The sequence below is a fragment of the Girardinichthys multiradiatus genome, chromosome 19, assembly GCF_021462225.1.
Source record: "Girardinichthys multiradiatus isolate DD_20200921_A chromosome 19, DD_fGirMul_XY1, whole genome shotgun sequence".
In the NCBI taxonomy this organism is placed as follows: Eukaryota; Metazoa; Chordata; class Actinopteri; order Cyprinodontiformes; family Goodeidae; genus Girardinichthys; species Girardinichthys multiradiatus.
This window is the reverse complement of record NC_061811.1, coordinates 15831209-15847450: the sequence shown is the minus strand read 5'-3', so window position 1 is coordinate 15847450 and position 16242 is coordinate 15831209. Positions and strand designations below refer to the sequence as shown.

The 16242-nt window shown below is 40.3% G+C and overlaps 1 protein-coding gene across 1 annotated transcript; it reads right to left on the bottom strand.

Annotated features, from left to right (window-relative positions):
• Positions 1–1336: 1336 nt before the first annotated feature.
• Positions 1337–11800, bottom strand: LOC124855595 (cytosolic 5'-nucleotidase 1A-like). Its single transcript, XM_047345565.1, has 6 exons — positions 11296–11800; positions 9577–9744; positions 9261–9390; positions 5077–5199; positions 4775–4959; positions 1337–1939 (listed from the first exon to the last, which is right to left on the bottom strand). The coding sequence occupies exons 1-6, from the start codon at positions 11416–11418 to the stop codon at positions 1568–1570; spliced, it is 1101 nt and encodes a 366-aa protein (XP_047201521.1). The 5' UTR covers positions 11419–11800; the 3' UTR covers positions 1337–1567.
• Positions 11801–16242: the final 4442 nt, after the last annotated feature.

The window sequence follows — 16242 nt, the reverse complement described above, 5'->3', positions numbered from 1 at the left end:
AATAAACAATATCACACCAAGGAAAGAACTGGGATAAAAGGCACCAATTTTACATGTTATGAAGTAGAATTGCACTAATCCCAAAAGTATCCATAAACTGGAATTTACAAAAATATTCACATCTTTCTTTTTGACATTTCTAAATAAATACTCATTGGAATTGCTAGATCTTTATGTCCTACTATGTCCAAATGCATTTAATGTCCAAATACATTTTTTATTTATTTTATTTTTATTAAATTTCTTTTGGAAGGGGTGCATATTGTTCAGAGATGTCAGTGAAAATATATTAATCCAGAAGAAATACATAATTGTTGTATTTCAGGCACATTTCCAGTTGTAAATAATTTTTTTTAATAAAATATTTGTTGTGTTGTATGTGTTCATAAATACTTAATAAGTTAATAAACCTTAAATGATTATTTCCAGGCAGGTTTTGATCCTATAAATGTCAAATCCCATAGTCTATTTTCTCCTTTCAGCAATACTAGTAAACTTTCATAATGTCTTAGTAATTAATATAAAGAAAATTTACTAAATCATTTTCACTTCTTTGCCACAATTTGACAAAATAATTACAAATACACTACTGGTCAAAAGTTTTAGATACACTTTCTCACTTAATGGGTTTCCTTATTTATTATTGAATATTTACATTGTAGATTTTCACCAAGGGCAACAAAACTGTGAATGAACACACATCGAATTATATAGCAAACAAAAAGTCTAAATAACTCTAAACATTTTTATTATTTAGATTCTTCAAAATAACCACCCTTTGCTCTGATTACTGCTTTGCTCTCTTGGTGTTCTCTCCATGAGCTCCATGAGGTGGTCACCTGAAATGGTTTTCAGGAGTATTGAAAAACTTCCCAGAGGTTCAGTGAGAGACGACCAGAGGTTAATATTTCAGTCATCACAGCAAAGGGCGACTACTTCAAGGAATCTAAAATAAAAAACATATTTAAAGTTCTTTTACTACATAGTTCCATGTGTGTTCATTCACTGTTTTGACGCCTTCAGTGAGAATCTACGTACAATGTAAATAGTCATAAACATAAAGAAAACCCTTAAATGAGAAAGTGTGTCTAAAACTTCTGAGCTGTAGTCAAATGGCTAAATTTTGCTTTACGACATACATACCATATACCATAGTGGGTCACAGGGAATCCAGCAGTCTATGGGCGGGAGGTGGGACAGGTCACCAGTCCATCGCAGGGCAACACACAAACAACCATGCACACTCATTCACACACCTAAGGGCAATTTAGAGAGACCAATTAATCTAACAGGCATGTCTTTGGACTGTGGGAGGAAGCCGGAGTAAACGGTGAGAACCTACGCATGCACGGGGAGAACATGCAAACTCCCGCTGGGAGTTGAACCCAGGACCTTCTTGCTGCAAGGTAACAGTGCTACCAACTGTGCCACCGTGCAGCCCCTACATTTAAAACATATAATGATAAACATTTGTATACTCTAAAGTGCTGGTAAAATTATTATTATAAATATTTTTTGGTTAATGTAATGATAAATATCTGAAAGTGCAATGTTACTTAAAAGTCTGCTACTTAATGGAAGAAATCTCTTTGTCTTTTATTCCTTTCCCCTCCGGGACCCTTTGAGCAATCCCATAGGGCACATGGCATGCCACTGTTCCCATTTCTGCTGCCCCCTCCACATGAAACATCTGGTCATCAAAGAAGATATGCGGCCTTATCTTCTCCAAGATTGGACCCTTAGGTGCACCAGCAAGAAACAGAGCCTCGTCAATCTCTAGACCCCACGACCGCAAAGTTTTTAGGGCTCTGGCCCCGGAACTGGCTGCGCTGCGAGCGGTCACCAGGTAGGTCCTGATGGGGCAGTCCATGCGCTGGCCCTTGGCATAAAACTTCTTCTGGAGCTTTCCTAAAACTTCCAGGAAGCCTTTCAGGGGTCCCTGTGAGAAGAATACAAGAAAGCAAACATGATGGAGCTAGACAATTCTAGAGCTCTTTTGAGCATGCACAAAACTTCTTGGGGTCCTGTCATTGCTCTGGTTAGACCAAAACGGATCTTTGCTTGAATTAACAATTTCTTTAAAAAAAACCACAACATTCTCAGTCCCCTTGCAAACAAGAGGTTGATTGGTCAATTAATTCTCCAAGTGGAATAGAGCTCCCCTCGTAGGAAAGGTACACACACCTCCAAATTGCGTATAGAATGGTTGCGTGACTGACAGAAGTTGTAACTTCTTCAGGCTGCTGTTCGGATCAAAAATGCATGTGTGACATTGTCAAAGAGTTGACCTGGCTTAATATTTATAGAAATAAGGATGAAGAAAGACTAGGAAAAAGATGCAGGAGTAGCAGCTTATTGGCTTTACAGTATAAGCTGGGGTGGATTTGCTTGTGGCCCCCCCGTGTTGGAGTTTACCCCGGTGGATGAGAGGGTTGCATCCCTGCGCCTTCAGGTCAGGAATGGCCTCCCCGATCTGAATCCGAGTGGTGTTTCATTATTGGACTTCTGTGCTAGTCACGGATTGTCTATAATGAACACCATGTTCAAGCATGAGGGTGTTCATCAGTGCACTTGGCACCAGGACACCCTAGGCAGGAGGTCGATGATCGACTTTGTTTGACTTTGGCCGCATGTTTTGGACACTCGGGTGAAGAGAGGGGCTGAGCTGTCCACTTGGCAGGCCCAAGCGTAAAGTGAGAGTCTGCTGGGAACGTCTGGCGGAGCCCTCGGCCAGGGATGTATTCAACTCCCACCTCCGGGAGAGCTTTGACCAGATTCTGGGGGAGGTTGGAGACATAGAGTCCAAGTGGACCATGTTCTCCGCGTCTGTTGTCGATGCTGCTGCCCGTAGCTGCGGCCGTAAGGTCTGCGGGGCCTGTCGTGGTGGCAATCACCGAACCCAGTGGTGGACACCGGCAGTAAGGGATTCTGTCAAGCTGAAGAAGGAGTCCTATTGGCTGTGGTTGAAGCAGCTGACGGGTACCATGAGGCCAAGCGTGCTGCAGCCCGGGCTGTGGCAGTGGCAAAAACTCAGGCCTGGGAGGAGTTCGGTGAGGCCATGGAGAAGTACTACTGGTTGGCCTTGAAGCGGTTCTGACAAAACGTCCGCCACCTCAGGAGGGAGAAGCAGTGCTTTGCCAACACTGTTTACAGTGGGAGTGGGAGGCTGCTGACCTCGACTGGGGACATTATCGGGCGGTGGAAGGAGTACTTCGAGTATCTCCTCTGCCGTCATGCATACCCTGATGGAAGCAGAGGCTGGGGACTCAGGGTTGGACTCTTTCATCACACAAGCTGAAGTCACCGAGGTGGTTAAAAAGCTCCAGGGCTTTGGGGGTGGATAAGATCTGCCATGACTACCTCAAGTCTCTGGATTTTGTGGGGCAGTCATGGCTGACACGCCTCTTAAACATTGCGTGGTGGTCGGGGACAGTGCCTCTGGACTAGCAGACTGGAGTGGTGGTCACCCTTCATAAGAAGGGTGACCGGAGGGTTTGTTCCAGCTATAGGGGGATCACATTCCTCAGCCTCCTTGGTAAGGCCTATGCCAGGGTATTGGAGAGGACAGTCCGGCCGATAGTCGAACCTCTGCTTCAAGAGGAGCTGTGTGGTTTTTGAGGGTTCATGGGAGTTTGCCCAACAGGTCCACATGTGTTTTGTGGACCTGGAGAAGGCATTCAACTGTGTCCTGCGTGGTGCCCTGTGGGGGGTGCTCCAGGATTATGGATTCGGGGGCCCTTTATTAGGGGCCATCCGGTCCCTGTACAAGCGGAGCAGGAGTTTGGTCCGCATTGCCGGCACTAAGTCGGACCTGTTCCTGGTGCATGTTGGACTCCGGCAGGGCTGCCCTTTGTCACCGGTCCTGTTCATAACTTTTATGGACAGGATTTCTAGACGCAGCCAAGGGCCGGAGGGGGTCTGGTTTGGGGACCAGTGGATTTCGTCTCTTCTTTTTGCAGATGAAATGATCCTGCTGGCCCCATCTAGCCAAGACCTACAGCATGCACTGGGGTGGTTTGCAGCCTAGTGTGAAGTAGATGGGATGAAGATCAGCCCCTCCAAGTCTGAGGCCATGGTTCTCAAATGGAAAAAGGTGGCTTGTCCTCTCAAGTGGAGGAATTCAAATATCTCGGGCTCGTGTTCACGAGTGGGGAAAGAATGGAGCAGGAGATCAACAGACGGATCGGTGCGGCTGCCGCAGTAATGCAAACGCTGTGCCAATCCGTTGTGGTGAAGAGAGAGCTGAGCCGAAAAGCGAAGCTCCCGATTTACCAGTTGGTCTACGTTCCTACCCTCACCTATGGCCATAAACTTTGGGTCACGACCGAAAGAATGAGATCCCGGATGCAAGCAGCTGAAATGAGCTTCCTCCATAGGGTGGACCTGGCACTCCCTTAGAGATAGGGTGAGGAGCTCAGCCATCCGGGAGGAGTTCAAAGTAGAGCCGCTGCTCCTCCACACCGAGAGGAGCCAGTTGAGGTGGCTCGGGCATCTATACCGGATTCCTCCTGGACGAGCTCCCTCGGGAGATGTTCCAGGCACGTCCCACCGGGAGGAGGCCCAGGGCACACTGAAGGGACTATGTCTCTCGGCTGGCCTGGGAAAGCCTTGGACTCCCCCCGGAGGAGCTGGAGGAGGTGTCTGGGGAGAGGGAAGTCTGGGTGTCTCTACTGAGTCTGCTGCCCCGGATGAAGCAGAAGACGACAAGCACGAGTACGACGAGTACTAAAACAGGTTTATAACAAGGATAAGTGCCCCGTTTTGTGTACTTTACATGGTCCAGAGGCTTGTTCTCATGCGCCTTCTCGTGCTCAAAAAATTTGTCCAGTCCGTGAGCCTTATAAATCTGCTCCGATTCATCTGAGAAGAGCACAGCGTCACCATCAAAAGCGACGCGAAGCTGAGTCTCCGACACTTCCGTCATCTTCTCCGGGGTAAACATGGTGGCTGCTGCTATACCTGGTTCACAACACATTTCACACACACATAACTCAAAATTATATACGTCAAATGTTATATTTGAACTTTTGAATTTATTCTCTCAGTGATTAATGCCATATTTATGTTTGTGCCTACCCTCCTCCAGAGCCTCATGAACTTTGACTGGGTCAGAAGACAAGTAAAGGTTAGTGTTGTAGGCCTTTAAATAACCTATGGGACTGTTTCCTCCAGTCATACAGAAGCGCTCGATGAACAACTCTGTAAGGGAGGAAAAACAATAAGTTCAGAAAACAATAAATGTGCACAAATCTGAACACATAGAAACGGTGCAAAGGAACCAAACAGGCATAAAAAATGCTCAACACATCCTGTATTATACATAATTTATGTCTGCTCTTCTCAGTTCCTCGAATGGCCTTGCAGGTCAAAACTGACACAGCCATCTTTGAAAAGTATTTAGTTTTATTTTTGATCACTTCTTAAATTTTGTAAAATGTAGACTATCCTGTGGCATTCTGATGTTGAGGTAAGACAGTTGCCACTTCTACCAGCCCTTCAGAAACAGACACTATTCTCGTTGCTCCCTGCATAAACAGTGGAAGTTGCTGTCCAGGAAATTTAGCACACCACAGCAGGAATGGCACCAAAAGCATTGTACAGGAATACAATGTACACACAAATACATAAGTGTTACCTTAGCAACTTTACTGTGAAGGGATATTTACGTTTTTGTAATGGAAATAAATATAACTTCTTTGGGGATTTTTTGGTTGCATGATGCTTGTGCAAACTTGAACAACCTGCAGATTCTGACTTGCAAGTCGTCCTGTTTTCTCAAGCGCCGGGAAAACTGTGATATTCCCGGATGGCTGAATGGCAACATCATTCATAGCAGGCAATCATTTTAATAAATTTTATTTATATAGCGCCAAATCACAACACATGTCGTCTCAAGGCACTTTACAAAGTCAATTCAATCAAATCATGCACATTCCAAGTCGGGTACATACATTGCATTTAATCCTAACGATCAAACAGTGCAGTCAGATTCAGTTTATCATACAAATTGGTTAGTTTTCTATCTAAGGAAACCCAGCAGATTGCATTAAGTCCGTGACTTGCACCATGTAGCGACACTAGATAGTCACTTGCATTGTGCCGTTGCAGCATTCCCTCATACCAAGCATGCATGTAGCAACAGTGGAAATTAAATCTCCCCTTAAATAGGAAGAAACCTCCAAATACTGACAGGGCCAAGTGCATCATCTGTAGGAGAACATGAAGTTGTTGGCATCAGTAGCTTACAGGCCATAGAGTATTTTGTTTAAGTCCAAATCAAGTCTCAAATCTCGTCACAACTGAAATAAACATTTTCCCATCAAATCCACAACATTTGGTGCTCCTCTAACCCTTACATTAAGATTTCCGACCTGTACTGTTTGTCCCTAGGCCTAAATTATCAAATGAAAATTTAACGATTATTTATTAAATATTTGAATATTTTTCAATAGTTATCTTCTAACATTTAATTTACCATCCACAAAACTGCTAAAGGCTGCTTCTTATTACGTTGAAAATTGATCAAATGTAATATTTATGCCATTAGAAATAAAAATAGGCATTTATTCTGTGAGAAATTAATAGAAAGCCGAATAAATAAATAAATTAGGTAAAGTGAGCTGTAAAATATGGAAATCCAGAGGAGCCAAAAACATGAGACATTTTGGATGAATTTGGTGGGCAGTTGATGTGTTAGTTGCTTAAAGAAAGAAATGTTGAAAAACTAAAAAAAAGTTAAAAGTGAACAAAATCAAAGAAGAGGCTCTGGTCTCTTAAAGGAAACCTCGTACCAACCATGTGTCGAGTTATACCTGCGTTGGCGATGATTTGTAACCACTTTGACAACTGATGATTTTAAGTTATTTTCTGCATATCCAAGATTCAAGACATTTATTGTCATGTGCAAAGAAATAGCATTGTATTTGCCTATAGCAAGTCTCAGATTATTACTTTGATTTGATCAGGGGTTAATATCTTTCTTTTTTTTTGTAAGAGTTGAGTTTCGCCAAACAGGGATCAGGTCCACAATCAATGGAAAATTGGTGCAATATATAACTGCCAGAAAAACCAAAACTTAAAAAATATAAAATTTGAGTGATCACAAATCCTGAACTACCTGGAGAAAAAAAAATGACACATAATGAAGTAAATGACTCCGAAATAAAGGCTGGATGATGTTCTTTCCATTTGAAGTTTTTTTGTACCACGCTTACTATAGAGCAGCAAGTATTGTTTATTACTGGAGTGATGGCATTTCATCTGAAGCAACAAAGGTTTGCACCACAACTAAAACTCTAGTTTAATACTGCATTTACAACAAGAAATTGTAAAAACATAACATTAAATTACCCACTAAAATTGCATGGTTTATTACTTTGGGTTGCATTGTGGTGTGTGAACCATGGCTAATATCCCAACTACAGCCATTCCCAGTTCACCCAGGAGAAAAACACCACCACATGCACACCAACATGGGAACGTGGAAGATTCTGTGAACAATCAAAGATTTAAAAAGGAACTTAATGGTACAGCATTAGCTGCTCCATAGTTTATTTCTATATCTGAACTCATCTTATAAAGTCAGCAGCGGATACTTAGACACCATGACTGGACTTAATTTACTATATTTAATTTCTGCGGAAGCTAAACTGAAAGGCCCAGCTCCTGAAGCCGGCCCACCCAGCACTCCACCTTTTACACATCAGATGATTCCAGAGACTCTCTAAAAAGAGGGCCAGAGCCGATCATAAAAAGCAATTTAGGCAAATGATGCCCATCTATGTAGACATTTTTATACCCTCAGATTAAAATGAAAACAATATGTTTCTATGAAGAAGAGTTAACCTGTCAGACTGACGCTGTTTAATCTCAGTCACAGATCTGTTTCCAAGTTTTTCCTCAATCAATTCTCACCTGTCTAGTCTACCAAATAAAATCCCAATTTACCTTCAATCTCTTCATAGACATCTGTGGTTTCATGTTTGCTGTTGTGTTTTATTTTTGACTCTACTCTCACTGATGCAGGCAGAACCTAAGAGCAGTCAGTAGGTAACGTTATTGTTGGTCGATTTTAAATTACGGTACTTTAATGAAGACTCTACATAAAGAGATGTGTAAGATCTATGGAGGGTTTTTTCAAAGCATTTCTTTAGAACTTTAGGAATCAAGTGAAGAAATCTCTGAATACTTTTGGAAATAGGGCTGTTTGCTTTTTAAAGATATCTTCCTGTTAAAACTGAAGCTGCTTTCAATTGTTTTGATAACAGCTGATTTAGCAACAAGATGGAGGGTTCTGCTTACTTGAACAAACGCACTTAGCAGGATAAAGGGAGTCTTTATAAATATTAGATTTACCAGCAGGCAGGATAATGGCTGGAGGGATGTATAAAAGGACACGACATGAGACTTTTTCAGTTTTTGCTTTTCAGAAATCTAGACCTACATTCAGTTCTATTTCTCACACCTGATTGTTTTTAACTTCATCCATTTATATCTCATTTCAACGTATCAGTGCTGAAAAAACATTTTCTTCTCAATATTAGTCATTAAAAAAGCCCAATTTTTTTCTAACTAGCATTTATCCCGATTTACTGACCTCAGATTAACAAAAATAAGTAGACAAATAATTAAAACGTGCTGCCCACAATCAATGTAAGAGTAAACAACTCAGTAGTGATGAAAGGCAGCCTTCTTTTGAGAACAGGTCAGAAAGATACAATAAAATATTTTTTAAATATGGCTAAAACTAAATGCTCTACATTACAATTTTATCTCAACCACTTAGAATATTGTTAACCTGTTGATTTTACTTATTCATTTAAAAAGCGAAACTCATGCAATTATTACACACTGACTGCTATTTTGTGAGCATTTTATTTAGCTAATAGAACATAAAAGTCTGTTTTCTACAAAAATTAGAAATCATTAACACATTATACCAGTAAAAAGAGTTCTAATTGATTTTTTACCTGATAGTAGAAGCACTTAATTCTTGGTTTTGGCTCTTTGGGCCATAATTACGGCTTCATTGCAGCATGTCAAGGAAATGAATGGTCAGCAAATTGAAACACCCTATATTTTCCTTTCACTGAACTTTCCATTAATATGCTTGCATACAGTTCTCTGAGGCCTGTGTGGTGGCTCTTGAAAGAGGGTTGGGGGGGGCATCAAGTTGCCTTGTAGGTTTTGGGTAAAAAAGATTGAGTAAAATGTAAGAAAACAGCCACATCCTAGAAATGCTCAATGTATCAGCAACTTACGGTGGTGGTTGATGGTATTGATGAGTCTTAGACCGACATAAGCGTGGTTGTTAGTGATGAGCACAACGTCAAAGAGCTCCTCACTCTCAGTGTAAAGGTCCCTCAGCTGAGTGTTGACTGCCTCCAGAGCCTGGGAACAAATCCAACCAGGATGTGTGTTTAAATAAAGGATAATACTAATCCACTGCAATGATGACGGGATTGAGATTGAGGATACACGTCTGATCTACCACCTCCATGAGCACAACAATAACACACAAAACATTAGCCTTTAAAATGAGTTTTTATTCAACGTTCTCAAACAAAACCCTCTGACCTTGACAAAGGAGAAGGCAGGTCCGGGGCTGAAAGGCTCTGTTTCATGCGCCACCTGATACTTGATGTACTCCTCCATGCCCTGCTGCTCGAAGATCTGCTGCTCCTTCTCCATGTTGAAGAGGACTCTGGACGACACTGCGATGGTGATAGAGTTCTCTGGCTTGGGCTGGAGGATCGCAGGTATAAGACATGTCATTTTAAACTGGAGCTGATCTTTTTACTTAATCAAGTAAATCTATACACTACTATTCTCTGAAAAGAAGAACAGACTGAACAAAGGTAAAGCGAGTGACTGCAATAAAGTGGGTGTGATATGAAATGCTTTCCACTCCTGATAAAACAGCTTCACATACCAGAGGCTAAAATCTGTTAACTCTTTGAACGACTGATTGACCACTGTAACCTTTATTTGATTACATTTTAGCATATATTCATGATAATTTTAAACTGTTCTCAATTGCATCTTTAATAATTTTGCTGCACGAAAGATAAATTACAACAAATGTAGGAGACATCAATTTTAGGGTTTTTTTTTGGACATGTGTCTATCATTAGTTTACATTTACCATGATGAGTAACCTCATATATTTCTGTACTTTAATTTGAAAAGTAAAACTTTATTTATGTTAATTTTGATGATTATGGCTTACAGATAATAAAAACCAAATATTTTTTTCTTAAAAAATAACATTTTACATAAAACCAATAAAAACATTTCTAACACAGAAATTATACACAGCTATGACAAAGAATGCTGAATTGACAGTAATCCAGCAGACAGTCTCTGACAGTTTCTACAGGGAAGATTAAATCACAAAGGACCATGCTAAACAAGCTGTGTGTTAACAGAGTGCTTTATCCAAGCATATCAATTCAAGGTTTAGTGGAAGGAAAAACTGTGGTTAAAAAAAGAGATGCCAACAAAATTATTTTTTGACAGGCCATATGGTGATACTGATTTCATTTTCCAGCGTGACATAACACCTGCCCACCCTACCAAAAAAATTCATTAAATAATCATTGTATCACTTTACCCAGGAGTTGTGATTGCCTCCATGCTAGGCCACGTTGATGTAATAGTTCATTAAAAAAAGGCCCCTTTGCAAGCATAGAGTGCATAGACTGTACAGTACATGGACTGAGCTAATATTTCTATGAAAAACTAGTAGCCAAAGTAGCTAAATTGAATGCTGGAATATTTATTTTGCGTGTAACAAAGATACATAATGAGTTAAATTTTTTTAACTGAATTACAGAAATTTCCGGGTTTTTTTAAAATACTTTATTGAGAGGCAGATGTTTGTCTGTGCCTACAGGTGTGCATTGCTTTAGCATGTCACATTCAGGTCACTAACTGTATTTATCTACCCACCTGATCTGAAACATAACCTCTACAGCTTGGTCATTTAGAACATGGCACAATGAATTATCTTCTCCTGTTTCACACCGCTTCATCTTTATTTAATTTTATTTTTCAATGAGCTAGAACCTTTAAATAATCCATTAACAATTGAAACCAATTTTACACTTTTTACTATATGGAATTAAAAGAGTCTCTTTACCTTCATCCGTTACAATAAATTGTGGATAGTGTAAAATTATTAAGCCCAACACAGTGTCTGACTTCATCATGACCTTATTATATTTCATATAACAATCCTTTTTCTTCTGTAGCAGAAACTATATTAGACATGGGGATCTCTATACAGATACTCACAGGTTTCTTTGAAGGTGTTGAGGGCTTCAAAATTGTCTTAGCATCTTCCCAGGAGTGCTGGCTCCCGTTCTTGACCACATCTTGTCCACTGATTGTCAGAGTCTGACTGCTGTTTAAATTCATTTTACTGCTTCAGTTCACAGTTCACGTTTAGGATCACACTGAGTCCCAGCGTGTCCCCCCTCAGTAGCGTACTCAAAGAAGATCCACACTCACTCCTCCCAAATTTAATTCAGTCCTGCTGTACTCCGCAGATGAGCTCAATATTATTGCAGCTGCCGAGGCACTTAGATATAAAAATATGACATGCTGCAGAGGAGGAGGATGCAGACAACGTTCAAGCTATGACCTTGCTCTAATATGTCCAGCATCTTTGGAGGAAAATCCTCGTTCGGGTCTTCTGCACTGCATTATGTTCTCCTCTTTTTGCACACTCTGTCCTGACTTCAAGCCATCCTGCATCCTCCCACTTTTAACTCTTTCAGTGTCAGACTCCCCTGAGTCATAGCAGAGCATGTGATTTAATCTGGATGACAACCGGTTGCTGCGCTCTATAGGACATTAGCCGTCTGTGTGTCCTGCGTCGTGATGCTTGAAATGTGTTGATGTTTCACTTCTCCTCATATAACAGTCTAGTCGCAATGTCGTATCAAATTATGTTTCATTCTTTAAAGGAAACATGTTTTTGCGTTAGATACTACAGTAAGGGTATACTGTATACTCTGTGATAAACTATTTCATAATCCTGCACAGCATTGTGGGAACTGCAGTCCATCTTGGCTCATTTGCTGCCCTCACTGCTTAGAGCCTCCTGAAACCCTGCCAGCGATTGAGGTGCAAAGCATCCGTCTCAGTTTCCAGGCAACAGGCATGGAGTCAAAGCAAATGGGACACTCCCACACCTTCTATAAATATGATTGGCAGCGTGGACTCTATTTCAAATAGGCTATATCATGCTCCGAAAACAGGCAGATGAGGCAGGGAGCAAAGATGAAAGTACATGTGCTTTGAAGGCGGTTAAATTATCATTAATAGTGTTAATTGTGCTTTTATCAAAGCAGACAGGCACGGTGCAAATGGTTTCTGGCTGGAGATACAGAGCAGGCACCAATGGATTAGCTGAAGGAACAAAAAGATAACAGAGACACCATCAAATATAACAGACACAACTGCATCTATCATGAACATCATGATTTTTTGAATAATACTAACAGTCTTAGAAAAATAAAAATAAAATAGTGAAACGTTGTTTTATTATTTATGTTGCCTTCTATATTGCATCTAAACTAACTGTATAAAAACAAACTCAATTTGAACTAAAGAAATTGTGATGAAAAGCATAAACCTATTTTAAAGATACAAGAACAGAGGCCTGTTTGCTTTTTTAAGAGACTTAAAGAAACAAGGAAGATACATACTTTTTAGTTAGAAAAAATGGCTATCTATCACAGATAGATAGATAGATAGATAGATAGATAGATAGATAGATAGATAGATAGATAGATAGATAGATAGATAGATAGATAGATAGATAGATAGATAGATAGATAGATAGATAGATAGATAGATAGATAGATAGATAGATAGATAGATAGATAGATAGATAGATAGATAGATAGATAGATAGATAGATAGATAGATAGATAGATAGATAGATAGATAGATAGATAGATAGATAGATAGATAGATAGATAGATAGATAGATAGATAGATAGATAGATAGATAGATAGATAGATAGATAGATAGATAGATAGATAGATAGATAGATAGATAGATAGATAGATAGATAGATAGATAGATAGATAGATAGATAGATAGATAGATAGATAGATAGATAGATAGATAGATAGATAGATAGATAGATAGATAGATCTAACAATTATATGTGTAACAAAAATATATAATTAAGCAATTTGTAACAGAGTGATTTTTTTCCTTCTGCACTTCAGTAAAACAGCTAATATTCTCTTTAAAAAATATATTCTCAGGATTTAGAACAAACGCTTCTCATGAAAATATGCTCAAATGAGGAAATAAATGTGGCTGCTGTGCTTCAAGTTAGTAAGACTGAAGAAACTGAAAAACCTGATTTGATCTTTCAGCAAAATCAGCCAAAAATTGCAGTTGATAGTTAGGCACACTAGAGAGCAGCAGAGGGCCGATTGCTCCTGACTGAATGCAGTTTCATTCATGCGTTTAGGTTGCCGTAGACAAAGAGGATGTGAAAGAAACACTATTAGAGGAAGTTGACTAAAGACCGTTGGTGTTCTAGTATCTTTAAACATTTAACTCTAAATTGCAGACCAAAGCAATTACATTAAGAAGGTGGGATCTTGAATCTATGGTTTTATATTACCTAAACCTACTGGTTTACAAGAAATAATAACACTCCAATAAGTGTTGGGAGTTCTGAGTTAAAAAGCAAGCGTCTGACTTGTGTTTGTCTTTGTGTTGGACACTCAGATGGGGCTAACAGGGCACAGTTGGGCCGCACCCTCCGAGTTGATTTGAATAGCACCGGCTTTTTGGCGCGATACTGACAGTAGGACGTCTTTCTTCTTGTGTCGCCACGCCTCCCTCCCTGCACTCAGAGCAGGGAGTGGCGGGAAACGCTGGCGGGAAAGAAAAGGAGTAAAAAGTGTTCTTCAGGGAGCTTTAGCAAACCTATGCTGTACCTGATGATGTCCTGGAAACAAGTCAGACATTATAGTATACATTGCAAACTGAGTTCAGTAGAAAAACGAACCAGGAAGAAAGAAAGCAACCCGACCTCTTGTTTTGGCTGTACACTGCAAGAGATAGAGCTAGCTGTGGGTGGAGACAAAGAACTGAGCATGGGAGGAGAAGAACAAAGAGGGTAGCAGCACCCCCCCCCCCCCCCCCCCTCCCCGCCACACACACACACACACACACTCTTTATAAGGCCCCACCCCCCCGAACACAGCCTGGAGCAAGGCAAATGACTATTATAACCTTAATCAGACCTTTAAAGCAGCTACTCAGGCATGTTCACCACTACCAGATTCTTTGTTCTTACTGGGATTTTGCTCAAACCATGTGCTTTAACCAAAGTTGAGTAAAGGTATTATTTTTCTTTTACTCCTGACAAGAGCATTCTAGCTCCAAACTAAAAGAACAAAAGAAAAGGTCATTTGTGGACCTGGCAGCACAGGCAATCAGCAGTAGCATAATTGGATTTGTTGTTATTAGCCTTCTAAAATGCTGTAACCCAGACTCGCCCCAGCCTCCTAATTCCATGTTACTAGAAAAACAGATATCACCTGTGTGGGAGCCAATGTGACAAATTTCTCCCCTTTTAGAGTAAAAAGAGCTCATTACTCCTCACTTCCTGCCTCCAATGAGTTCAACACAAAAACAGGAAGCCTGTGGTGCTTGTGCATTTCCTAGATCTTATTACGTTGTGACTTTTCTTCTGTTCCATACATACCAACCTTCAGAAGGGTGAGCAAAGGGAAACAGAGGGAGTGATTGTTACATAAGCTGGTGGTCTATTAGAGGCCCCAATGACAAAAGCATTTTAATGCAAGAAGCTGTAGCCAAGAAAGACAAAAAGCACCATTACATACAACATGCATTCACCATCTGATAAGATACACCGAGGCATAGATATGCATTTAACTGCACAAGGATGCAAATACACCCGTACTCTAAAGTAATAGGCCAATAAACAGGATTCCAGACAGAGGAAGATGCAAAAACTAGCAGGGATGTTTTGATTGGTGGAGGGGCAACAACTGAGGGGGCTGTTAGGGGTTAAAGGGGATAGGGGGAAGGGTAAAGCCTTCAAAGTGGTGGGGTCGTTAGATGGTGACGGCACTAAAAGGGGCTAAATTCAAAAGATGCAGAAAGAGTCCTGAATTCGACTGAAGCAACCTTACACCGCAGGGCCAAACAAAAGGAACATCTGCCTGCTTGACGAAAGCTCAACGCTCAACATTAGAGCAGCAGTGGTTGTGTTTTGAAGTGCTTAGCAGAGGCAGCAGGTTTAACCCTATTTACAGCTGTATTTTGAAAAATGTTAAAGTGGGTATGATTGTAGAGATTGATTTCTGTGCTGGTTATTTTGAGTATGCAAATCATGCACGAGACGTGCTTTGAGGCCAACGTATTTTGAAATTGTCCATTCACAAAGGCTGGGCTTGTGCTTGCCAGAATCTATGAGAGGAAACTGGATCTGTAATTTCAGACTATACTGCACAGGAAGAACTGCACTAGGGGAAACATAAATTGAAGATTTCTCACACAGAACATGTGGTGAGATGTGTAACTCTGTGGTTACAGCCTTTCTGGGAAAAAGAGGACTGGTAAAGACATGTGGATCCAGTGGTGAAGTGAAATGTTTTCAAACTAAACCATGGTTGGCATTGCCTCCAAAAGCGCAAAATATAAAACAAATAAGCAAAAAAACAGCTAGGTCTTCTGGCATCTGATGTTTTGCTATACTTCTACACTTTCTGGCTGTGCTAATGAGTACATATAATATTGTGAAAAAGTTTCCCCTCTTACAGGTTCTTTCTGTTTTTCCTTTTTTCTAACTTAATGTTTCAAATCAGACTAATCTTCATAACAGAGACAGATAACCTCACTAAATACAAAAAGCAGTTTTCAAATGATAATTTCATTTATTAGGGGAAAAAGATAAGCTGGCCAACCTGACGCTATGTGAAAATATAATTAAATTTCTTCTTAATTCATGGCTCAATTGTGATTACCCACAGTTTATTGATAGATTAGGATTTAAACCTGATTACTGTCAGAACTTTGGAATCAACAAATCAATTCAATAGAACCTTTATGCCAGCATGAAGTAGGCTAAAAGATCAACAAAAGCCACACACCATGCCTCAATCTAAAGAAATTTAAGGAAATTCAATGCTTCCTTGTTCGCAAAGGCCCTCTGACATTAGGTAAAAAACATCCTGATG